Source organism: Mus musculus, chromosome 6 (genome assembly GCF_000001635.26).
Source record: "Mus musculus strain C57BL/6J chromosome 6, GRCm38.p6 C57BL/6J".
Lineage (NCBI taxonomy): Eukaryota > Metazoa > Chordata > Mammalia > Rodentia > Muridae > Mus > Mus musculus.
In genome coordinates this window covers 38,274,399-38,299,948 of record NC_000072.6, presented here as the reverse complement: position 1 = coordinate 38,299,948, position 25,550 = coordinate 38,274,399, and the positions used below count along the sequence as shown (strand labels likewise).

At 45.4% G+C, this 25,550-nt stretch overlaps 1 protein-coding gene and 1 pseudogene across 1 annotated transcript; one reads left to right on the top strand and one right to left on the bottom strand.

Moving 5' to 3' along the window:
* The first annotated feature begins 689 nt into the window (after window positions 1-689).
* Zc3hav1l (zinc finger CCCH-type, antiviral 1-like) lies at window positions 690-12,555 on the top strand. The gene is made up of 4 exons (NM_172467.3): window positions 690-1,085; window positions 1,862-1,997; window positions 4,630-4,891; window positions 6,812-12,555. The coding sequence occupies exons 1-4, from the start codon at window positions 709-711 to the stop codon at window positions 6,925-6,927; spliced, it is 891 nt and encodes a 296-aa protein (NP_766055.1). The 5' UTR covers window positions 690-708; the 3' UTR covers window positions 6,928-12,555.
* Window positions 12,556-14,939: 2,384 nt separating this feature from the next.
* Gm7504 lies at window positions 14,940-15,504 on the bottom strand (annotated as a pseudogene).
* Window positions 15,505-25,550: the final 10,046 nt, after the last annotated feature.

Here is a 25,550-nt window from a genome sequence, read left to right as displayed (position 1 = left end):
GTTCTTTTCCATTAAGGAATCATAGCGACGAAACCATAGAATATCTCTCGACCACTCCGTAGAGGAATAATACGCTAGGAATTTGTCCATTGTTAGGAAGGAAAATCCTTTTAGGTTTAGTGGGTGTTTATGTATATTGTCACCAATTTGACAATAGGAAAAATGTTTATTTATAAGCTGACAGAGAAAAATCAACAATATCATGGCTCAATCCCATCTGAGGCATGGAGCTGATTGATCAGTATTATGGTGTGTGTTCAATAAACCATCCCTATCTGACTGAAATCGGGGTTTGTGTAAGCTCGTGGGGCGACTCATGGACCCCAACACTTAGGAAGTTTTTACCCACTGTGCTGGTTCCTTACTAGGTTTTTTGAGACAGGGTGTCATGTAGTCCAGGCTAGCCTCCAACTCCCCTTTGCAAAGGACGCTGGCCTTGATCTCGGCCTTTTCTTGCCCCCACCTCCCAGGTGCTAGCTAACATTCCAGGCGCGCGCCCCCAGGCTGGGAGAACCACTTCAGCAGTTTACATTCTTTGCAGCCCTCCCTGTTATCCGGTATCTGCCAGGAACCCAGGAGCCAGGAATGTTGCAGGGGCTCAGGCCCTGCCTTCTGAGGCCCGGCCCCCTACAGCTCGCAGGCTCCGGTCGGGGCCGCGGCGGGGAGGAGCCTGGAGGCCCCGGGCTGGCGGGGACGCGCTGGCGGGCCATGGCGGACCTCACTCTGTGCGCGTTCCTCACCAAGGTGCTGTGTGCTCACGGCGGCCGCATGTTCCTGCAGGACCTGCGCGGCCACGTGGAGCTGTCGGAGGCGAAGCTGCGGGCCGTGCTGCGGCGCGCGGGTCCAGAGCGCTTCCTGCTGCAGGAGGTGGAGCTGCGCGACGGCCCGTGGGACGCAGAGGCCGAGGTGGCGGCGGGCGAGGGCGCGGGCGCGGGCTCAGGCGGCGGCGCCACGGCCTGCAGGGTGATGGCCGTGTCCTCCGCGCGCCTCTGCGCCCGCTACCAGCGCGGGGAGTGTCAGGGCTGCGACCAGCTGCACTTGTGTCGCCGCCACATGCTGGGCAAGTGCCCCCACCGCGACTGCTGGTGAGGGGCGGAGTCCTCAGTGTCCAGCGGGGCAGTGGGTGCGGGCGGGCGGGATGCGCCTTCCGGATGCTTCTCGGCGAGCCTGGGTGGGATGGGACAAAGGCCTTCGCGCTGGCCGCCCTGTGCACCTAGTCGCCGAGAGAAATAATATGGAAGGTCTCTCCACTGAGGTTTATTATTCACCCCCCCCCCGCCCCCCAATTTGCTGTCCCTGTCCCAGGATGCTAGGATGTTCCACAACAGCAGCCCGGTTGAATCCGTGTTGCCACTTTTGAATTCACTTATGCCAAATGCCGCTTGAGGGACACCTGGGGGCTTTATGGCCCGCGGAACTTCTGTTCCCTTCTCTCCCTCCTTCCATAACCACAGCCCTTTCGCGCTTAAAAATCTGGTGTCCAATCGCAGGAAACTGGTGGCAGGATGGGGTGAGGGCATAGTGCTGCATAGCCCAAGCCCAGTGCTTTGCAGCAATCCGGGAAGCTTTCTAGTGCTTTCTTTGTAGTGTTGGTGGACAAAGAGAGGCCAGCAGCTGTTGTTGGCCTGAAGATTACGTTTTAGTCTTTACAAAAACAGATAAGTAATCTCAAAAAAGCCTGAGGGTAGGGTACTCACAGAACAGGGAAATGACCCCTGGAAGCTGAGTTGCCTCAATCCGAATTGTTTTATTAGTACTTGGGGAATTCACTTGTGAAGTGGAAATGCCCTAGGCAGAGTTAGACCCACCAGCCTCTTCCCTCTTCTTGACCCGGCCTCCTGACTGCTTTGAACTCTTCTAGGTCTACCTGTTCTCTGTCCCATGATATCCACACACCTATCAACGTCCAAGTCCTGAAAAGCCGGGGGCTTTTTGGCCTCAATGAAGGGCAGCTGCGAATCCTGCTTTTGCAGAACGACCCCTGCCTTTTCCCAGAGGTGAGTCCTTGAGAAGTCGCCATCCTACCATCAACTGTGGCAAGGCTTTCTCTCACTGATGTCTATCCCTCGATGTTTGTGTTCTTTTGTTGGGATAGGATCTTAAATAGCCCAGGATGTTAGTGAACTTGTCATTTAGCTGAGGCTAGCTTTCTGTTCTGCTAATCCACGCCCCTTCAAAGGCGAAGGTGATAGGGAGCCACCTCCCACCACCACTTTAGATGTTCATTTTAACTGCTTTTTTTTTTTTTTTTTTTTTAAAGAAACTCTTTTTTTTTTTTTTAGATTTATTTATTTATTATATGTAAGTACACTGTAGCTGTCTTCAGACACTCCAGAAGAGGGAGTCAGATCTCGTTACGGATGGTTGTGAGCCACCATGTGGTTGCTGGACCTTCGGAAGAGCGGTCGGGTGCTCTTACCCACTGAGCCAACTTACCAGCCCCCATTTTAACTGCTTTTAAGTACTATGATTTGGTTCCAGATACTTAAACACTACCCATTTTTATTTGCTGGAGTGGTAAAATTAACACATTTGTTTCTATTTCTGTGAATTTATTAACAAAAGAATCATCTCAAATTTATGAGACTACCCATAAAATAATTTTAAAAGATTTATTTATTTGGGGCTAGAAAGAAGGCTTAGAGGTTAAGAGCACTGGCTGCTTTTTCAGAGGTCCTGAGTTCAATTCCCAGCAACCACATGGTGGCTCACAATCATCTGTAATGGGATCTGATGCCCTCTTCTGGTGTGTCGGAAGAGAGCTACAGTGTACTTATATATAATAAATAAATCTTTAGAAAAGGCAATTCTTATCTTTTAGAAAAGATTTATTTATTATGTATACAATGTTCTCCCTGCATGTACACCTGCACACCAGGAGATGATACCAGATTTCATTGTAACTGGTTATGAACTACTGGGATTTGAACTCAGGACCTCTGGAAAAGCAGCCAGTGCTCTTAACCTCTGAGCCATCACTCCAGCCCCCTATAAGATTTTAATCTGGCATGATCATTGTAGACATTCCTGTCAGAGGCAGGAGGAACAAACACTTCCATCCAGAATGTCTCTTTCTACAGCCTGAGGTATTTTCTTATCTTTGAGGGACCTGAGCCCTGATAAAATCAGATCCATGGCTTCAATGCAGGAAAGAATTTTGGGGAGAGCTCATATGAAGTAGGGTTTATTAACAGACCTTAAAAACTAGATATATTTACTGGTGAGTTTTTTTGGGTTGTATATAGGGAGTAGTGTAGCATCTGTGTGGTAGTGCATCCCTGTAACCATAGCAGCAGCAGAGAGGGGAAACATCTCTGAAAGTCTGAGACCTGCCTGGTCATAGAGTGAGCTCCAGTCCAAATAATTCCAGGCATTGAAACCCGGTCTTAAAAAACAAACAAAAACCCATAGTGAATCAGTTCACCAGATTAGATTAGCTATTGTCAAAAGAGAAGAAAGAAAGGAAGGAAGGAAGAAAGGAAGGGAGGGAGGGAGAAAGAAAGAAAGGAGGGAGAAAAAGAAAGGAGAAAAAGTAGACAGTGTGATGATGAAGTTCTCTAGAGGCTAAAGATTTGAGAGTTCAGGGCCAGCCTGGGATACACAGCAAGAGCGTCACTTGAAAATGAAGCAAACCAAAAGACAAACCCAATTCAAGATAAAACAAAGATAAATTATGGCAAGGATGCTGAGAACTCTCATACATGGAGCAACCAGTTTTGGAGGTTTTTCAAAAAACAAAAACAAGCTATGCTTGGCAGCTCACTCCTGTAATCCCAACACTTGGCTGAGGCGAAAGGGTAACAACAAATCTTGTCTCAAAACAAAACCACAAATCCCAGCACTTGGGAGGCAGAGGCAGGCGGATTTCTGAGTTCGAGGCCAGCCTGGTCTACAAAGTGAGTTCCAGGACAGCCAGGTCTACACAGAGAAACCCTGTCTCAAAAAACCAAACCAAACCAAAAAACAAACAAACAAACCCCAAAGCACAGGGACCAGAGGGGTAGCTCAGCTCCTAGAGTACTTGCCTAGCATGGGCAAAGCCCTGAGTTCTAGCCTTGGCATCTCCTAAAAACCAGGTTTGGAGGCATTTTTGATCCCCCTGTCTCCCTAAGGTGATTACAGCCATGCCCAGTTTTATTCAGTGCTGCGGATCAAACCAAAACTCCATGCATGTTAGAGAAAGCTCTCCTAGCAATCATGTTGGGCAGCTTACCTATAACTTTGGCTCTAGGGGATCTATGGGCACCTGTACTCATATGCATATAACCCGCACACGCACACGCACATCTTTAAAAAAGAAAAAAATACAGGCGTGGTAGTATCCATACCCCATAGTCATAATGGTGGAGAAGAGAGACAGGAGAACCCTGGGGCCTGCTGATCAGCCAGCCTGTCTGAATCAGTGAGTTCTAAGTCCCATGAGAGACCTTGTCTCAAAAAAAAAAAAAAAAAAAGTGGAGGATGACTTGAAAGGACACCCAGTGCTGAACGCTGGCCTTCACACGCATGCGCACATCCACGCTCCCCTGCCCCAAAGATGCCGTTAACTTCTCTTTTAGTACCGCTATAGTTTATTGGCTTACAGGTAAGAGTGAAAACCATTGAAACCTTGCTTCGCTTCTGCCCCAGGTCTGTCAGATGTACAACAAAGGTGTCGATGTCCTTTATGGCTACTGCAGCCTCAAGGATAGATGCAACAAGTTTCACGTGTGCAAATCCTTTGTGCGAGGTGAATGCCCCTTTCAGCCCTGCAAACGCTCCCACCAGCTCATCCATGCTGCCACCCTCAAGTTGCTAGAGGACCAAGAACTTAGTGTTTCAAGCGTCGTGAATTTCCAGATAATCTCTGTCTACAGACATAAGAAGTTGCACAAGATGCTTGAAGAGAAAGGTAGGCATCAATGGGGACCTCCCAAACATATGTGACATCACATAGGCAACCGCATGACCTGCAGACCTGTTGCCAAGATAACAGGCAACATATTCCCAGAATCCACTTGGCTCACCTCTCACCTTTACCTGTGTTACATCATTTTCCATATAAATAAGGGGAATGCCTCCTCCTCTCTCTCTTTTTCCCCCTTCTCTTTCTGCCTCCACCTTCCTCCCTCTCTGTCTCTCCCAATAAACTTCTTACACGTGGAACTGTTTAGGCCCAGGGTGCCATGTTCAGACTGGAGCCGCTGTTTTAACACATCACCAAGAGGTGTGGGGCGGCGAGGAGGTGTGCTGAGGTTTTCTGGTCTGTGGAGGAGGAGGAGCAGTGAATGGAAGTCAGCCTGCAGACAAAACATTTCCTGTGCTAATTGCAGCCTTTTCCTTGGAAAGGTTAAGACTGTCAACATTTTATTTGGTTGTTACTTTATTTGTTTGTGTTGTGTGTGTGTGTGTGTTCTCCAACGCATAGGTGTGTATGAAGGAAGGAGGCAGAGGAAGCCAGAAGAGGGGATCAGATCTCTGTGAGGTCTGTGAGGTGCTTGCAATTACAGCAACAAATTCTTCTAATCACTGAGCTGTGGCCTAGCCCCAGCTAACATTGCATGATACGGAAATATGATTTTAACCAAAGAAGCGAAGACTTTTGCCAAGTTAGAGGATTTGCCCAAGTATTTGAGCATGGTAGCTTCTGGGCAAATTGGGAGCCAAGAATTTGGTAGAATAATCTCAATAGCTCAGCTGGGAACATGGGCAGGTAATGTACACATGGTTTGCTTTTGTGAAATTGAACTAAAGTTTGTCCCTATTTTTATTTTTAAGTGATTTTGACCACATTACAGGCAACAGACTAGCTAGAAATAAAACCACATGTCTTAAGGAGTGCTGGAGAGATGTCTCAGCAGTTAGAATACTTGTTGCTATTGCAGAGGACCAAGGTTTGATTCCCAGCACCTACATGATGGCTTAGAAATTTTATTATTTATAAAATAATAGAATAAGTGCTAGAGCGAAGGCTCAGCAGTTAAGAGCACTGACTGCTTTTCCAGACGTCCTGAGCTTAGTTCCCAGCTATCACATGGTGGCTCACACCCATCTGTAATGGGATCTGGTGCCCTCTGCTGGTGTGACAGTGACATGGTTACAGTGTACTTATAAATAAAATAAATAGATATAATAATAATAATAATAATAATAATAATAAAGTTTGTCTTAGCCACTGTTCTATTGCTGTGAAGAGACGCCATGACCAAGGCAACTCTTATAAAGGAAAGCATTTAATTGGGGCTGGCTTATGATTTCAGAGGCTTGCATCATCATGGCAGGGAGCATTCATTGTGACAGGCGCAGCAGGCATGAGACAGAGACAGAGAGAGAGAGAGAGAGAGAGAGAGAGAGAGAGAGAGAGAGAGAGAGAGAGAGAGAGAGAGAGAGACTGAGAGATAGAGAGCCTGAGGACACTGGGGCCTGGCATGGGTTTTTGAAACCTCAAAGCCCACCCCCAGTGACAGCTCCTAATCCTTCTAATCCTATCAAAGAGTTTCACTCCCCGGTGATTAAGTATTCAAATGTACAAGCTTAGAGGGACCATTCTTATTCAAACAAGCACAAAGTTGCAAGGAGATCCGCTTTGTTGTAACTCTTCTAGCCCAGTTACAGAGAAAGTGCTGATCTGGCTGTGGGCAAACTGGTTTTAGCTTATTATCTTTGTTCACTAATTTAATATCAGAAACATCTCCTCAAGTTGCTCTTAGTCTTTCCGACTGCTTGTTTTAATTTATTTACTCCCCCCCCCCCATTCTACCCCATTCCCTCCCATGTTGCTTCCAACAACGTAGAATTAAAACAGAAAGCTCATCTCTCTTCTTCCTTTCAGACCACTCGGCTTCTACTGAGCAACCACAAGGCCTTGGGAAACAAGGAGCCCTCGGGGCTGTGGAAGCCAGGCCTTTCCTCCCTGCCCGTGCTCAGTCGCCCAGGAAGCCCCAATAAACCTGAACGAGCTTCGGAGGAAGTGAGAAGCCCCTGTCCATCTTGGAGGATCAGAAGCAAGACTTTTGCTGAGCTGCAGTTTTTAGCCGGTCTTTCTCTCCCTCACTTAGTATCATTGGCAACTGTAATACCTACCTCACAACTAACTGATCGCCAGGACCCAGGGTGGAAACGAAAATACACTTGCGGCTGAGGGCTGAGGTTGGACCTGGAGCCAGCCAAGAGAGGGTAAATTCTGAGCACGTAATCCAGGGTGAATCCTGAAGCTGTAGTCTCTCTCTGCAGCCCCTGAATGCCTTCGAGCCTCAATGGAGGGCAGGTTTCTTCTGCTGTCTGCTAGGTCCCGCTGGTGTTTTCTAGACTCCATTTACATAGCTTATGTTATGGACATCACAGTTTGTGAACTCTGTATTGTTTGTTACTTGGGCTTATACTTAGTTCCTTTTTTGCAAAGAATTGTTAATATAAGTGTAATCACCTCCCTTATTCTGTAATATTTCATACTCCTAACAGTGTTTGAATATCTCATTTTGTATCTGTGCAGTATTGAATTTAAAAGCCAATTTGTACCTTTGCTTGGCTTGTAGGTGCTAAACAATACTGTTTTCTGATACATATTTCTTTAACTGTCTGTGTGGATAACCTCTGTCCCTGCTTTCTGTGTCTCTTGCTTGATTTTGTGAATTTCCCATGTTGCATTTTGTGGCTTGGGCCCTCTGTGCTGTCATCAATACTGTGTTCATAATATTCAAGTTTCTGGGTCCATCCTCAGTCAGCAACCCAGCTAATGATCTCTGGACTCTGCTCGGAGGTTTCTACCTCACCCCACCCCTCTCTCATCCTCTATCGAGCCTATCAGAGCTCAGCTGCTCTATCCTGAAGGATGTGTGGTTCACTCCTTCCAGTTATATCTCCCCGGTGTGGATGGGACAGACCATCAGGAATCCATATATACCTTGCCCATTTCGTGGTCTCTCCCTCCCTCCTCCCTCTCCCCTCCTCTCCTTCTCCCTCTCTCTCCTCCGTCCTCCCTCTTCCCTCCTCCCTTCCCTCCTCCCTTCCTCCAGCCTCTCTGTACCCACTCATCCTGTTGTTTTCAGTGTGTGCTTTGCTGATATTTGTTGTGGTCATGTTCCCCAATGTAACTGTGTAAAAAGATTTGTGTTTCTTTCCATAACGTGACATTTGAGAAATAGGAGCAATTTAGTAAGTTTTCATAAAGCCAAACTTACCTTATTTGGAGAAACTTTTATCATGATACCAATGGATCAAAGGAGAGGAGGGATGTAAAAGTGTCCTTTCCAAACCAGTTTCCTCTTAGTGGACAGTAAGCTCGCGGACTTAGGGCTTCTCACTTCAGTTGTCAGTAACAGTACTTCTGAGATTGTGTTTTATATTCTTTTCTTTCTTTTAAAATTCAAGTTGTGACATTTTTTTCCTAGTGGTATTTGTGTGTGTGTGTGTGTGTGTGTGTGTGTTTGTGTGTGTGTTTGTGTGTGTGTTTATGCATTGGGATCAAACCAAGGGCCTTGCCCATGTGAAACAAAGTCCTCCACCAGCAAGGTACATCTAAGTCCTGGACTAAACTTTAAAGTAAAATTTTAGTCCAGTCCCAGTGGTGCAGGCCTTTAATCCCAGCACTCCAGAGGCAGAGGCAAGCAGATCTGTGAGTTCAAGACTGCCTGATGTACAGAGTGAGTTCCAGGCTAGTCAGAGCTGCACAGTGAGACCCTGCCTCAAAAGAAATTGCATTTAATTATTATTACTATTTACACTCTGTCATTTTCCTATATGTATTTTGCTGTAAGCCATCTTAAATCCTTGATGGGATGGGGTGGCTCAGTGTGTTCTCTTTCCATCAATAGACGTGGTAGCTCTTACAGTGGTAGCTCTTATAGTATTGCTTTCTCATGTGTCTCACCAGCATGCTCTCAGATATGATGTTCCTGGTCTGTAACCATTGTTGCAACATTTTATTCAAGTCCATAGTATTTCATTTTAAGTTTTAGTTCTTTTGGGAATTTAGTCTACAAAATTATCTTTTTGTGTATATGATACTGGGAATGGGCCTGTGGCTCATGAGCACTAGGCAAGTGTGCTCTACCTCTGAGCTGTATTCTCAGCACTCAAATTATGTTATGTAAGTGTTACCAGATCGAGTCTGGCTGCTCACCCCATGCTGGGCAGATAAAGTTAAGAGATGTGGTACTGAGGGAAGAGGGTGATTTTATTCACAAACCTTCGTAGAAAGGAAGGATGGGGGTGTTTGGAGCCTGCTCGCTGGGGAGCTAACTTGGGGTCAGTTTACACTAGTGGGTGATGGCTGACCTTGGGCACTCTCTCGCGGTGCGTGGGCCAGAGAATGCGCAGCTCTTTGCTTTGTCTTGTGTTTTCATTTCTTCATGTCTCAGAAACAGAGCAGTGTTTCCTTGGACTTTACTTTTCAAATTAGTTCCACAGCACACAGGGAAATGACTCCCGGGGTGGAGAGGTCCTGAGCCCTCCCCCCCCCTTGTGTAATGAGCGAACTAGGCTTCATGATCACGCCCCCAACCGATAGTTCAAGTGGAGCCTTGTCACTTTACTGCACAAACTTCTCTAGCTCTAACACGAGAATTCTCTGAGGACTCTCAGGAATCGCAACCGGTTTCCTCCAGCCCTCCCCCCACCTCATTCTGAGACCATTATCCAGTCATTTGACTTAAGACAACAAGTTATTGATTGTCCTTATTATCTTTTCCTCATTCCATGGCAAATCTGTTTCCAAGTGTTGGAAGTTCTTTCCCCCTCAGAAACCTTCTAAAGGGTCAGTTTTCCTTACCTCTCTCCACCTTCAGACACTGCCCTGGTGCACACCCCCACCTCTCCCTGCCTTGGTATACACACACACAAAACTGTCACTGCCTTTGTGCACACTTCTCTTATGTATTTCATAGGCACATTACTCAATGATGTCCAGGTTAATTGTTGAGTTTTTTTGTTTGTTTTGTTTTTGTTTTTTGGTATGAGGTGCTGGGTAGGCTCTTATACCCATGGTAGCCATGGTAGCCGCATTTAAATATTGATATAGTTGGCCTTTGAAGATTTCATTTACTCTCTCTCATTTATTTGTTGACACGGTCTCATGCAGCCCGGGCTAGTCTCGAACTCACTATGTAGCTCAGGCTGGGTTTGAACTCCTTATCCCCTGGCCTCTATCTCCCATGAGGTGGGGGTGTCGGTGATGCTACCACATCTGCCTCTAAAGTGGCTTGTGTTTCCCTGCTTTTAAATACGTTTTACTTATTTACTATACGTGTTGTGTTTACGTTTTACTTATTTACTATACGTGTTGTGTTTAGGCTTACGGATGTAGTGATGTGTGTGGTTCGGTGATGTATATGTGGAGGTCAGAGGTCGCCTCCCTGTTGTCAGTTCTCGCCTTCCATATGTGGGAGGTGGCTTTAGACTTGTAATCCTGCTGCTCCTTAAGTGCTAGGGTCACAGGTGTGGGACACACCAGGCTCTCTCCTCTTCTCCCTGCCTCCATTCCAGCTGCCTGATCTTTTGGAAGCAAACCTAAGGATATTGCAGTTCTGTTTCTCCTGCCGAAATTTTCATCGGCCTCCATCACGCAGGGCAAGCATCCTACGTTAGGATGCACAGGGGCAGAGCAACAGGTAAATGGGGGTAAGGAAGAAGGGCTGTGGCAAGCTGTCCCAACAGTGGTGGTTCCTCACTTTGGGTTTCTATCCGGGGATATGGACCCAGATCTCCATATTGTTCCGTTTTTCAGAAGAAGCCAGAAATACAGATTTTTGTGAGATATGACTTTGGTGATTAGGTATTACCTTTTTTGGTTGAGTTTTAGGAACAAAAAGGTTAGAGTCTGCTGTTGTGGAACATGCCTATAATTCCAGCACTTAAAAGCTGGAGGCAGAAGGAGCCAGAGTTGAAGGCCAGTCTTCATAACACAGTGAGTTAGAGGCTGGCCCAGCTACTAGAAACCATGACTCAAAAAAACAAACAAGACAGATGCCAAAATTTCCACCAACTTGAATTTTTTGGAATATATTTCATCTTATTACTCTTGTTTGGTTGGTTAGTTGTTTTTGTTTTTCTTTTGAGGCAAGGTATTCTAGGCTGGTCTTGAACTCAGTATGTAGTCTACATTTTGGATCCTCCTGCCCCCACCTCCTAAGTGTTGACATTACTGGCATTTGCTACCATGCCCCACTTACTCAGTGCTAGGGATTGAAGATGGGACTTGATCATGTAAGCAAGCACTCTGCCTCCCGAGGCACATCCTCAGGCCTAGCCCTGGACTCAGTCTTTAAATGCTGTTGCCTCTTCTGTAAACATAATCACTACTTCCCTCACTGTGCCTCAAAGCCTGGCAAAATTACAATTGTCAAGAGTCACAATAACCCTTACTGACCCTGAAAAGGTGGTTTGTAGACCTCCAGCTTATACCTCACGCTCCATCCAAAGCTTTGGTTTTGAGCAAAACCATTAATTATTCCTCGTGGCAATCCTGACACTTAGAAGTTAGAACACTTCTTGTCAGATACTGAATAAGTTGATTCAGAATATGCTAATTTTCATTGTTTTGTTTGCTTGGTTTTGGTTTTATAGGTTTTATGATTTTGTTTTGTTTTTGAAACAGGGTTTCTCTATGTAATGGAGCCCTGGCTGTCCTAGACTCACTCTGTAGACCAGGCTGGCCTTGAACTCACAGAAGCCTACCTGTCTCTGTCATTGCCTTTGTGCCCCACACTCTACCTGAGTGCTGGGATTAAAGGTGTGTGCCACCACTTCTGGCTCTGATTTTGTTTTTTTTTTTTTTATTTAAAAAAAAAAAAAGTCAGGGTCTCACTGTAGCCCTGACTGGCCTGGAACTCATTATGTAGACCAGGTAGGCTGGAGGCATCTGCTAGGTCTATAGGTGTTCATGTTCACCACCACACTCATGATCACCACAACCCTCAGTTCAGGTCCTTTATTTAAAAAAAAATGCTTACACTTTCTTTTTTTCCTATTGAGGGTGCTGTATGATGCAAGTAATTGAATCACTGAAGTTTAGAGTCAACTTCTGTTCATGAAGTGGGTTGCCCATCAAGGATGCTCTCCGTCCCACATCAGTGTGTCCCGATTTTCCTCACTGTGTTTTTTTATATATATATAAATTTATTATGCTAGTTCTTTCCTGATTATTTTGTGTTTGTGTTGCTATTCTCTATGGGGATCTCTCTGGAGTACTGCTAACTTTTAAGATGAATGGTTAGTTGTAATAACTGGAGATGGCCTGTCTGTCTGAATAGAAAATCATAGCTACAAAGTGATGTGTTATGGAGCTCCATCATTTCATGTTTAATACAAATAAAAGTATTTTTGGTATTTCTTCATTAGAGTTAGTTGTTAGCTTCACTCTATTCTTACTTGTTGGAAGCTGAAGACTTGATAAAGTGACTCAGTCTTTTAATATCTTCACACCTTGCATGATTGATTGCATTCAATGTTTTTATAATATTGAAACATCCTTAAATTTATAATAAATCAGCTCTGTGTGACTATGGCATATACTCTTGGCATTTTTTTTTTTCTGTTTGCAATTCACTGAGATTCATAAATAAAACTCATTTGTATCTTATGGTATGTATAGTGATTTTCTTTTTAATTTTTTTGGTTTATGAGCAAAGTATAAATTTTATTTTAAGTAGCAGAGTTTCTGTAAATTGATTGATTAGTTATTTGTTTGACTTTTTATTCAGGGACTCACTCTGTAGCCCAGGCTAGACTGGAATTCCTGATCCTTTGGCCTCACACTCTCAGGGGCTGGGATCACAGGTGTGGCCATCACTCCCTGCTCCGTTTTCATTTTAAAATGCATTTATTTATTTATTTATTTATTTATTTATTTATTTAATGCATATGAGTATACTGTCACTATCTTCAGATACACCAAAAGAGGGTTTTGGATTCTATTACAGATGGTTGTGAGCCACCATGTTGTTGCTGGGAATTGAACTCAGGACCTCTGGAAGAGCAGTCAGTGCTCTTACCCACTGAGCCAACTCTCCAGCCCCCAATGTATGTATTTTTATTGCATGTGCATGAATATTTGAATGAGTTTATGTGTGCCATATGCACGCAGGAGACCACAGAGCCCAGAAGAGGGCATTAGATCCCCTGGAGCTGGAGTTAGAGATGCATGCTGGGAACCTCCATGTGTCTTGGAGCCATCTCTGCAGTGTTCAGAGGTGTGGCCTTTGGAAGCAGATTGGATCCCAAGGGATCGGCCTTATGAATGTGTTTGTATATTTATGGATTTTAAAGCATAGTGGGCTATTGGGAGGTGTTGGAAGCTTTGAGAACTGGGCTGTAGTTGGAGGGCATGCCCTTGAAGGGTGGGTTTTGTCCCTTCTCCTCCTCTCAGCTTCCTATCTGCCATGAGTGGAGCAGCTTTGTGTCCCCAAATGCTTCCATGGTGTTCTCCCTCACCAGGTCCGGAAACAGCAGAGCCACGTGACCATGGGCTGACACGTTTGACTGTGAGCCAAAAGAAGGTTCTCCTTTAAACTGACTTTAATGGACATTTGTCAAAGAATGGAATGCTGACTGATGTAATACAAATATATTAAGAAGGTAATAATCACCATTAATGCCACTGTATAACAGCTGGGTGGTGGGGAGTGGTACATGCTTTTGGTCCCAGCACTCAAGAGGCAGGGGCAGGTGGAACTCTGTGAGTTTGAAACCAGCCAGGGCTATACAGAGAAACCCTGTTCCAAAAAAACTAAAACTAAATACATAATCACGCTGGCTCATGAGATGGCTCAGTGGGTAAGGTCACTTAACACCAAGTCTGAGTAGACTCTCAGGACCCACATGATAGAAGGAGAGAACTGACTTCGGCAAGTTGCCTTCTGACCGACACACACACGCACACACACGCGCGCACACACACACACACAGAGCACGTGATTTTTTAAAGGAAGTAATCATTGCTAACACATTAAATATTTTGTTTTTTTCATATATCTAATCTTAGATATTGAGGTTATATTTGTCTCTTTATAAGCACTTTCCTATATCAAATGCATTTGCAGTATTATTAGATAGGTGTATCACACTTTTGTGTGTCATGTGATCATAGTTGTATTGTTGGATGTTTATTGTTTGCATCCTTTTAGTATTTAAGTAAGTGCTTGCACTTGCTATTGTCTTAGGATACATTTCTAGGTATAAGATAGTAGATACTAGAAAGACTCATGAAGAACTTCAGAATTGTTCCTCAAAGCAGCCACAGCAGTTTCTGCTCATCATGGAAAGTGCTAGGCTCGGGTCTCTCCGAAGTGTCCTGTCAGCATATTCTCATGAAAGACACAATACGTTTTGTTTCCTGGATAGTTGTTCTAGACAATATATGTTACATATTATATAGCACAATATATTATATATGTTTTTCTTCTCCAATGATTATGCTTTCCTTCTGTAAGAAAAAGTCAATGAAGCTATTAAATGTTTTAAAAAATTTATATACCTGGGCATGGTGGAGCTTGCCTTGATCCAGCACTTGGGAGACAGAGGCAGGCAGGAGGTTCTCTGTGAGTCTGAGACCAGTCTGGTTTACATAGTGAGTTCCAGGACAGCCAGGGCTAAATAGTAAGACCCTGTCACAAGCAAGCAGCAAGCAGCAAGCAAGCAAGCAAGCAAGCAAGCAAGCAAGCAAGCAAGCAAGCAAGCAAGCAAGCAAGCAAACCAAGTTACCCGTCAAATTCTGGGTAGGTCCTGAGAACTGATTTCTAAGTGTGAGAACTTAGCACAAATGAATGAAGGACAGGAATAGTCTCATAGGTGTGTCTCTGCCTATCTGGTGCTTGCACAGCAGTGTGTGGGTGTCTCTGTGTGTGTCTATGTGTGTATATGCATACTATTGTGTATGCAAATATATATACTGTGTATGTTTCTTAGGGTTTTATTGTTGTGAAGAGACACCATGACCAAGGCAATTCTTTTATTTTTAAACAGGAACGTTAAAATCCTAGGATGTTTATTACATAGGTAAACCCTCATCCTTGAGATGGGCTTATCGGTAGGATTTCTGGTATCGGGCAAAGGGACCAGGACCTCCAAACTTTTTGGATTCGCAGCGACGGGGGTCAGCTACAAGCAGGGTCCGATAGTATTGAATGAGGATATCTTTCATCTCCTTCTTAGAGGCTTCATCCACATATTTTTGGCTACCAGGGCCTTTGAGATGGGCTGTCGGATGGCATAAATTTGGGCCACATGTCCACCACCCTTCACACAGACCGGGATATCCACACCAGCAAATCGCTCCTTGCCCAGAAGCAAAACAGGCTCCGGTAACTTGTACTGCAGCGTGCGGGGCTCGATCATCTCCAGGGGATGTCCCTTCACCTTGATGAGCCCATTTCCCCATTTGCAGTGGGCCACAGCCATGGCTATCTTCTTGCGTCCGAAGATCTGCACGGACTGCAGCGGACCCTTGGACAGCAAAGCTCTGAGCACGAGCTCCTCACCGCTCAGCGCCGCCACCGGAAAAGGAAGCGCGGGGCCAACCCAGCCAATTTTTCAGGGTCTGCCGACCAAGGCAATTCTTATAAAGGACAACTTTTAATTGGGGTGGCTTATAGGTCCAGAGGTTCAGCCCATTATCATCGTGGAGGGAAGCATGGCAGGCATGGTGCTGGAGGAGCTGAGAGGTCTGTATCTTGACCCGAAGGCATCCAGAAGGAGACCACCATGGGCAGCTAGGAGGAGGGTCTCTTCTACACTGGGCAGAGCCTGAGCACTAGGCATCTTCAAAGCCACCTACCCAGTAGCACAGGTCCTCATACAAGGCCACATCTGTTCCAAAAAGGCAATACCTTCCTAATAGTGCTACTTCCCATGGGCTAAGCATATTCAAATACATGGGTGTCCAAGCCTATTCAAACTACCACAGTATGCAAATATATTTGTTGTTTTGAGATGAAGTCTCAAGTATGCCAGGTTGCCCTCCAATTCATTATGCAGCCAAAGATAACCTTGGACCTCTGATCTTCTTTCTTTCACCTCCCAACTGCTAAAATTACAGGCATATAGTGTGATTATACGAATGTATCCACATGCTCAGGGGCTCAAACTCAGAACTTTATGTGTGCTATGCAAGCACTCTACTGAGTGAGCTACATCTCCAGCTGCAGTCTGGCCAAATGTTAAGGAAACTTTTGTATTATGTCTTATTAATTACTCATCCAAGGTTATATTTTATTTATTCAATTTTTGTTGAAGCAGGGTCTTGCTCTGTTGCCCATGCTGTTTTCAAGCGGGTCTTCTATATCAGTCAGTATAGGCATGTGCCACAGTACCAGCATAAAGGCGTGTTTTATTAATCCATTCGTTAGTAATATTAAACCTCACCTCCTCAATTCACTTTTGCATGGGAAGTTCCATGTGACCTTATCATACACTAACCTTATGACGGCAACATTTGCTGGGCGACTGTACTGTCAGCACTTGGGAGGTAGAATCAGGAATGTCAGGAGTTGAAGGTCATTTTCAACTACAGAGAGTCGAGGCCAGCCTGAGCTACACGAAACCCTGTCTTAAAAAATGGAAAGAAAATAATAAAGGTAATATTTTATTTTCATCTTGCCTGATGTGCACTCATGCTCCAGTATGTATCTACAAGATGAATTTCTGATTTATTCGGAGGAACCAGCAAGGTATAGGGCACTCCGCAGGATCTCAGCAGAAGCAAGGAAAGTTACAACTCCGATTGGCTCTGCCAGCTTTAAAGGTGGAGGTGTCTCAGATAGAATCTTCTTTTGGCTCACAGTCTTTTACACATCTTGGCATAATTGAGCCAAGAAAACATGGCAGATGCTGTCATAAAGCAGTTGATCTTGCCTGTCTTTATTGGCTATTTCCCTGTGTTCAGACTGCCTTCCTCTAGCCTCTGTAGGGCTTGGGCCTGGTGACATCCAATCTTGACTTCTGGAACCATGGGTGTTGGGAGCCGCGCCCACATTCGCCGTTACAAGATGGCGCTGACAGCTGTGTTCTAAGTGGTAAACAAATAATCTGCGCATATGCCGAGGGTGGTTCTCCACTCCATGTGCTCTGCCTTCCCCGTGACGTCAACTCGGCCGATGGGCTGCAGCCAATCAGGGAGTGACACGTCCTAGGCGAAATATAACTCTCCTAAAAAAGGGACGGGGTTTCGTTTTTCTCTCTCTCTTGCTTCTTACACTCTTGCTCCTGAAGATGTAAGCAATAAAGTTTTGCCGCAGAAGATTCTGGTCTGTGGTGTTCTTCCTGGCCGGGCGTGAGAACGCGTCTAATAACAATTGGTGCCGAATTCCGGGACGAGAAAAAACTCGGGACTGGCGCAAGGAAGATCCCTCATTCCAGAACCAGAACTGCGGGTCGCGGTAATAAAGGTTCCCGTAAAGCAGACTGTTAAGAAGGATTCAACTGTATGAATTCAGAACTTTTCAGCTGGGGAACGAGAGTACCAGTGAGTACAGCTTTACGAGGTAAGTCTGATCTTGAACTTTCTAAGGAAATTCAAGACAGTCTATCAGAAGTAAAGTGGAATATGTTTGGCCTTGAATTTTTTCTGGTGTTAGGAGCCCTTTTGTTCCTTTTCACATGTTATCAAGTGATTAAGATAGGGCTGAAAATTCTAGAGGAAATTCAGGACAAGCTATCAGAAGTAAAGTGGGGAGAGAGAGTAGGAACAAAGAGGAAATATGGTACACAAAATAAGTATACAGGCCTTTCCAAGGGTCTTGAACCCGAGGAAAAGTTAAGGTTAGGTAGGAATACCTGGAGAGAGATTAGAAGAAAAAGAGGAAAAAGGGAAAAGAAGAAAGATCAATTAGCGGAGGTCTCTAGGAAAAGGAGCCTGTGCTCATCGCTGGATGGGCTCGGGGAGCCAGCTCTTGGTAGCTCTGAATCAGATGATGAATTCTCCTCTGAAGAAACAGACTGGGAGGAAGAAGCAGCTCATTATGAGAAAAAAGGGTACCAGCCAGGTAAAGTGCTAGCTAATCAGTTAAGGAAGCCAAAAGCGGCTGGCGAAGGCCAGTTTGCTGATTGGCCTCAGGGCAGTCGGCTTCAAGGTCCGCCCTATGCGGAGTCCCCGCCCTGCGTAGTGCGTCAGCCCTGCGCAGAGAGGCAATGCGCAGAGAGGCAGTACGCAGACTCATTCATTCCCAGAGAGGAACAAAGGAAAATACAACAGGCATTTCCGGTCTTTGAAGGAGCCGAGGGTGGGCGTGTCCACGCTCCGGTAGAATACTTACAAATTAAAGAAATTGCCGAGTCGGTCCGTAAATACGGAACCAATGCTAATTTTACCTTGGTGCAGTTAGACAGGCTCGCCGGCATGGCACTAACTCCTGCTGACTGGCAAACGGTTGTAAAAGCCGCTCTCCCTAGTATGGGCAAATATATGGAATGGAGAGCTCTTTGGCATGAAACTGCACAAGCGCAGGCCCGAGCAAACGCAGCTGCTTTGACTCCAGAGCAGAGAGATTGGACTTTTGACTTGTTAACGGGTCAGGGAGCTTATTCTGCTGATCAAACAAACTACCATTGGGGAGCTTATGCCCAGATTTCTTCCACGGCTATTAGGGCCTGGAAGGCGCTCTCCCGAGCAGGTGAAACCACTGGTCAATTAACAAAAGTTGTCCAGGGACCTCAGGAATCCTTCTCAGATTTTGTGGCCAGAATGACAGAGGCAGCAGAGCGTATTTTTGGAGATTCAGAGCAAGCCGCGCCTCTGGTAGAACAGCTAATCTATGAGCAAGCCACAAAGGAGTGCCGAGCGGCCATAGCCCCAAGAAAGAACAAAGGCTTACAAGACTGGCTCAGGGTCTGTCGAGAGCTTGGGGGACCTCTCACCAATGCAGGCTTAGCGGCCGCCATCCTTCAATCTCAGAACCGCTCCATGGGCAGAAATGATCAGAGGACATGTTTTAATTGCGGAAAGCCTGGGCATTTTAAGAAAGATTGCAGAGCTCCAGATAAACAGGGAGGGACTCTCACTCTTTGCTCTAAGTGTGGCAAGGGTTATCATAGAGCCGACCAGTGTCGCTCTGTGAGGGATATAAAGGGCAGAGTCCTTCCCCCACCTGATAGTCAATCAACTGATGTGCCAAAAAACGGGTCATCGGGCCCTCGGTCCCAGGGCCCTCAAAGATATGGGAACCGGTTTGTCAGGACCCAGGAAGCAGTCAGAGAGGCGACCCAGGAAGACCCACAAGGGTGGACCTGCGTGCCGCCTCCGACTTCCTATTAATGCCTCAAATGAGTATTCAGCCGGTGCCAGTGGAGCCTATACCATCCTTGCCCCCGGGAACCATGGGCCTTATTCTCGGCCGGGGTTCACTCACCTTGCAGGGCTTAGTAGTCCACCCTGGAGTTATGGATTGTCAACATTCCCCTGAAATACAGGTCCTGTGCTCAAGCCCTAAAGGCGTTTTTTCTATTAGTAAAGGAGATAGGATAGCTCAGCTGCTGCTCCTCCCTGATAATACCAGGGAGAAATCTGCAGGACCTGAGATAAAGAAAATGGGCTCCTCAGGAAATGATTCTGCCTATTTGGTTGTATCTTTAAATGATAGACCTAAGCTCCGCCTTAAGATTAATGGAAAAGAGTTTGAAGGCATCCTTGATACCGGAGCAGATAAAAGTATAATTTCTACACATTGGTGGCCCAAAGCATGGCCCACCACAGAGTCATCTCATTCATTACAGGGCCTAGGTTATCAATCATGTCCCACTATAAGCTCCGTTGCCTTGACGTGGGAATCCTCTGAAGGACAGCAAGGGAAATTCATACCTTATGTGCTCCCACTCCCGGTTAACCTCTGGGGAAGGGATATTATGCAGCATTTGGGCCTTATTTTGTCCAATGAAAACGCCCCATCGGGAGGGTATTCAACTAAAGCAAAAAATATCATGGCAAAGATGGGTTATAAAGAAGGAAAAGGGTTAGGACATCAAGAACAGGGAATGTCCAATAGTCCTACAATGTGCCAACTTTATGTGCAAGAAGCTCTTTTGCCAGTGAGGGAACAATTCCCCTCTTTAATTTTGCTCCTTTACATGGATGACATCCTCCTGTGCCATAAAGACCTTACCATGCTACAAAAGGCATATCCTTTTCTACTTAAAACTTTAAGTCAGTGGGGTTTACAGATAGCCACAGAAAAGGTCCAAATTTCTGATACAGGACAATTCTTGGGCTCTGTGGTGTCCCCAGATAAGATTGTGCCCCAAAAGGTAGAGATAAGAAGAGATCACCTCCATACCTTAAATGATTTTCAAAAGCTGTTGGGAGATATTAATTGGCTCAGACCTTTTTTAAAGATTCCTTCCGCTGAGTTAAGGCCTTTGTTTAGTATTTTAGAAGGAGATCCTCATATCTCCTCCCCTAGGGCTCTTACTCTAGCTGCTAACCAGGCCTTACAAAAGGTGGAAAAAGCCTTACAGAATGCACAATTACAACGTATTGAGGATTCGCAGCCTTTCAGTTTGTGTGTCTTTAAGACAGCACAATTGCCAACCGCAGTTTTGTGGCAGAATGGGCCATTGTTGTGGATCCATCCAAACGTATCCCCAGCTAAAATAATAGATTGGTATCCTGATGCAATTGCACAGCTTGCCCTTAAAGGTCTAAAAGCAGCAATCACCCACTTTGGGCGAAGTCCATATCTTTTAATTGTACCTTATACCGCTGCACAGGTTCAAACCTTGGCAGCCACATCTAATGATTGGGCAGTTTTAGTTACCTCCTTTTCAGGACAAATAGATAACCATTATCCAAAGCATCCAATCTTACAGTTTGCCCAAAATCAATCTGTTGTTTTTCCACAAATAACAGTAAGAAACCCACTTAAAAATGGGATTGTGGTATATACTGATGGATCAAAAACTGGCATAGGTGCCTATGTGGCTAATGGTAAAGTGGTATCCAAACAATATAATGAAAATTCACCTCAAGTGGTAGAATGTTTAGTGGTTTTAGAAGTTTTAAAAACCTTTTTAGAACCCCTTAATATTGTGTCAGATTCCTGTTATGTGGTTAATGCAGTAAATCTTTTAGAAGTGGCTGGAGTGATTAAGCCTTCCAGTAGAGTTGCCAATATTTTTCAGCAGATACAATTAGTTTTGTTATCTAGAAGATTTCCTGTTTATATTACTCATGTTAGAGCCCATTCAGGCCTACCTGGCCCCATGGCTCTGGGAAATGATTTGGCAGATAAGGCCACTAAAGTGGTGGCTGCTGCCCTATCATCCCCGGTAGAGGCTGCAAGAAATTTTCATAACAATTTTCATGTGACGGCTGAAACATTACGCAGTCGTTTCTCCCTGACAAGAAAAGAAGCCCGTGATATTGTTACTCAATGTCAAAGCTGCTGTGAGTTCTTGCCAGTTCCTCATGTGGGAATTAACCCACGCGGTATTCGACCTCTACAGGTCTGGCAAATGGATGTTACACATGTTTCTTCCTTTGGAAAACTTCAATATCTCCATGTGTCCATTGACACATGTTCTGGCATCATGTTTGCCTCTCCGTTAACCGGAGAAAAAGCCTCACATGTGATTCAACATTGCCTTGAGGCATGGAGTGCTTGGGGGAAACCCAGACTCCTTAAGACTGATAATGGACCAGCTTACACATCTCAAAAATTCCAGCAGTTCTGCCGTCAGATGGACGTGACCCACCTGACTGGACTTCCATACAACCCTCAAGGACAGGGTATTGTTGAGCGTGCGCATCGCACCCTCAAAGCCTATCTTATAAAACAGAAGAGGGGAACTTTTGAAGAGATTTTACCCCGAGCACCAAGAGTGTCTGTGTCTATGGCACTCTTTACACTCAATTTTTTAAATATTGATGCTCATGGCCATACTGCGGCTGAACGTCATTGTTCAGAGCCAGATAGGCCCAATGAGATGGTTAAATGGAAAAATGTCCTTGATAATAAATGGTATGGCCCGGATCCTATTTTGATAAGATCCAGGGGAGCTATCTGTGTTTTCCCACAGAATGAAGACAACCCATTTTGGATACCAGAAAGACTCACCCGAAAAATCCAGACTGACCAAGGGAATACTAATGTCCCTCGTCTTGGTGATGTCCAGGGCGTCAATAATAAAGAGAGAGCAGCGTTGGGGGATAATGTCGACATTTCCACTCCCAATGACGGTGATGTATAATGCTCAAGTATTCTCCTGCCTTTTTACACTAACTAGGAACTGGGTTTAGCCTTGATTCAGACAGCCTTGGCTCTGTCTGGACAGGTCCAGACGACTGACACCATTAACACTTTGTCAGCCTCAGTGACTACAGTCATAGATGAACAGGCCTCAGCTAATGTCAAGATACAGAGAGGTCTCATGCTGGTTAATCAACTCATAGATCTTGTCCAGATACAACTAGATGTATTATGACAAATAACTCAGCAGGGTTGTGAACAAAAGTTTCCGGGATTGTGTGTTATTTCCATTCAGTATGTTAAATTTACTAGGGCAGCTAAATTGTCAAAAAGTCTTTTTCAGTATATGTTACAGAATTGGATGGCTGAATTTGAACAGATCCTTCGGGAATTGAGACTTCAGGTCAACTCCACGCGCTTGGACCTGTCGCTGACCAAAGGATTACCCAATTGGATCTCCTCAGCATTTTCCTTCTTTAAAAAATTGGGTGGGATTAATATTATTTGGAGATACACTTTGCTGTGGATTAGTGTTGCTTCTTTGATTGGTCTGTAAGCTTAAGGCCCAAACTAGGAGAGACAAGGTGGTTATTGCCCAGGCGCTTGCAGGACTAGAACATGGAGCTCCCCCTGATATATGGTTATCTATGCTTAGGCAATAGGTCGCTGGCCACTCAGCTCTTACATCTCACGAGGCTAGACTCATTGCACGGGATAGAGTGAGTGTGCTTCAGCAGCCCGAGAGAGTTGCACGGCTAAGCACTGCAATGGAAAGGCTCTGCGGCATATATGAGCCTATTCTAGGGAGACATGTCATCTTTCATGAAGGTTCAGTGTCCTAGTTCCCTTCCCCCAGGCAAAACGACACGGGAGCAGGTCAGGGTTGCTCTGGGTAAAAGCCTGTGAGCCTAAGAGCTAATCCTGTACATGGCTCCTTTACCTACACACTGGGGATTTGACCTCTATCTCCACTCTCATTAATATGGGTGGCCTATTTGCTCTTATTAAAAGGAAAGGGGGAGATGTTGGGAGCCGCGCCCACATTCGCCGTTACAAGATGGCGCTGACAGCTGTGTTCTAAGTGGTAAACAAATAATCTGCGCATATGCCGAGGGTGGTTCTCCACTCCATGTGCTCTGCCTTCCCCGTGACGTCAACTCGGCCGATGGGCTGCAGCCAATCAGGGAGTGACACGTCCTAGGCGAAATATAACTCTCCTAAAAAAGGGACGGGGTTTCGTTTTTCTCTCTCTCTTGCTTCTTACACTCTTGCTCCTGAAGATGTAAGCAATAAAGTTTTGCCGCAGAAGATTCTGGTCTGTGGTGTTCTTCCTGGCCGGGCGTGAGAACGCGTCTAATAACACACGGGCAGCTCTCTGTCTTTGTCTGTCTCTTTCTCTGTCTCTCTCTGTCTCTGTCTCTTTCTCTCTGTCTCTGTGTTTGTCTCTCTCTCTCTTTTTCCTAAACCTTGCAGAACATCACCCACTCTCCCAGCATGGCGGATCTCCCTTCCTCCTCTCCTCTTTGCTGGTCCCAAACCCGGAAAATTACAAAACCCCACCTCTGTCTGCCCTTCCCAGCTATTGGCTGTTGGCACTTTTATATACCAGTCAGAACCAGCTGGGAGCAGGTTCCCAGAAACTATGTGTAGACAATGTTGTAAGCAGTTTTGGGTACCCGAATTAACATTAGTATACAAGCAGCATTAGGCCAAACCCATACACACAAGCACTACAACCAAGCTACATCCTTAGACCTCTGGCTCAGCTTCTTTTTAAGAAGTTCTGTACTAGAGTATATTAATTGTATATAATAATGAGTTCTGTTTAATCCCAGCACTCGGGAGGCAGAGGCAGGCGGATTTCTGAGTTCGCGGCCAGCCTGGTCTACAAAGTGAGTTCCAGGACAGCCAGGGCTACACAGAGAAACCCTGTCTTGAAAAACAAAAACAAAAAACAAAACAAAAAGTTCTGTTATGACACTTCATACATGTAAATAACACATTTAGATCATATTCACCACCACGACTCTCTTTTATCCCCCTCCCATTCCCCGTGTTCCCCTTCCTCCTTCAGTTAGTGACCTCTCCTCTCATCATTTTTGGGAGGGGATGTTTGAGCCAAAGAGTTTAATTAGGGTTGCTTATAGTTGCTTACAGGTGAGGTGGTAATTTACAGTAGCGTGGAAAGTTCATTAGTGGCTTTACCACTGAAGAAAATGTCTCTTCCTTCCCCTCAGCTACCTTTCAATCCTCAGCAAGAAGGGAGGCTTTGAGCACCCTGAGCACCTCCCACCAGCAACCGGTGGCTCCTGGTGTCCTAGTACAGTAAGAATGCCTTTGAATCTTCTGGCCTGTGGTTTTATCTTATCGGCCTTTACTCCTATCCACTGTATCCCATAAGCCACCCTATTCTCTTCTTTATTAAAAGAAAGATGGGGGAGGGGCTGGAGAGATGGCTCAGCAGTTAAGAGCACTGACTGCTCTTCTAGAGGTCCTGAGTTCAAGTCCCAGCAATCACATGGTGGCTCACAACCATCTGTAATGGGTTTGGATGCCCTCTTCTGGTGTGTCTAAAGACAGCAACAGTAAGCCGGGCGTGGTGGCGCACGCCTTTAATCCCAGCACTCTGGAGGCAGAGGCAGGCGGATTTCTGAGTTCGAGGCCAGCCTGGTCTACAAAGTGAGTTCCAGGACAGCCAGGGCTATAAAGAGAAACCCTGTCTCGAAAAACCAAAAAAAAAAAAAAAAAAGACAGCAACAGTGTACTCACATATATAAAATAAATAAATCTTAAAAAAAGAAAAAGATGGGGGAGGGGGAAAAGTTCCTTAGATACCCTTTAGTCAGGGGATAGGGATGGGGGTGGGGGTGTAACTCAGTTGGGACAGTGTTGGCCCAGCAGGCACAAAGCCCTGGGTTTGCTCTCTAGCATCACATAGAACAGCCTGTAGATTCACCCACACCTATACTAATAGAAGAACTGAGGGACCAGACATAGCAGAGAAAAGAGACTTCCCGCCATGAGATAGTTCTTCCCTGAGCCTGGCCCCTCTAAGACCAAGAACAGGTATAGTTTGGCTTCTGTGCTAGAGAGTCTTTGTCAATTTGACACAAGCTAGAATCATCTGAGAAGAAGGAACCTCAATTGTAAAAACACCTCGGTCAGATTAGTCTACAGGCATGCCTGGGCCTTCTTTCATTCTTTCTTTCTTTCTTTCTTTCTTTCTTTCTTTCTTTCTTTCTTTCTTTCTTTTTTTTTTTTTTTATTAATGACCAATGGAGGATGGCCCAGCTCACCATGGGCAGTACCCGTGGGCAGGAGGTCCTGAGTTCTATAAGAAGCAGGGAGACACCATGGGAACAAGGCACCCCTCCATGGCCTCTGCTTCAATTCCTGCCTTGA

Bases quoted from the DNA above. Each gene is read 5' to 3' on its own strand.
- Zc3hav1l (NM_172467.3), top strand. From the start codon at position 709: ATGGCGGACCTCACTCTGTGCGCGTTCCTCACCAAGGTGCTGTGTGCT. The intron at 1,998-4,629 runs GTGAGTCCTTGA...CTTCTGCCCCAG, and splicing joins ACCCCTGCCTTTTCCCAGAG to GTCTGTCAGATGTACAACAA. The intron at 4,892-6,811 runs GTAGGCATCAAT...TCTTCCTTTCAG, and splicing joins CAAGATGCTTGAAGAGAAAG to ACCACTCGGCTTCTACTGAG.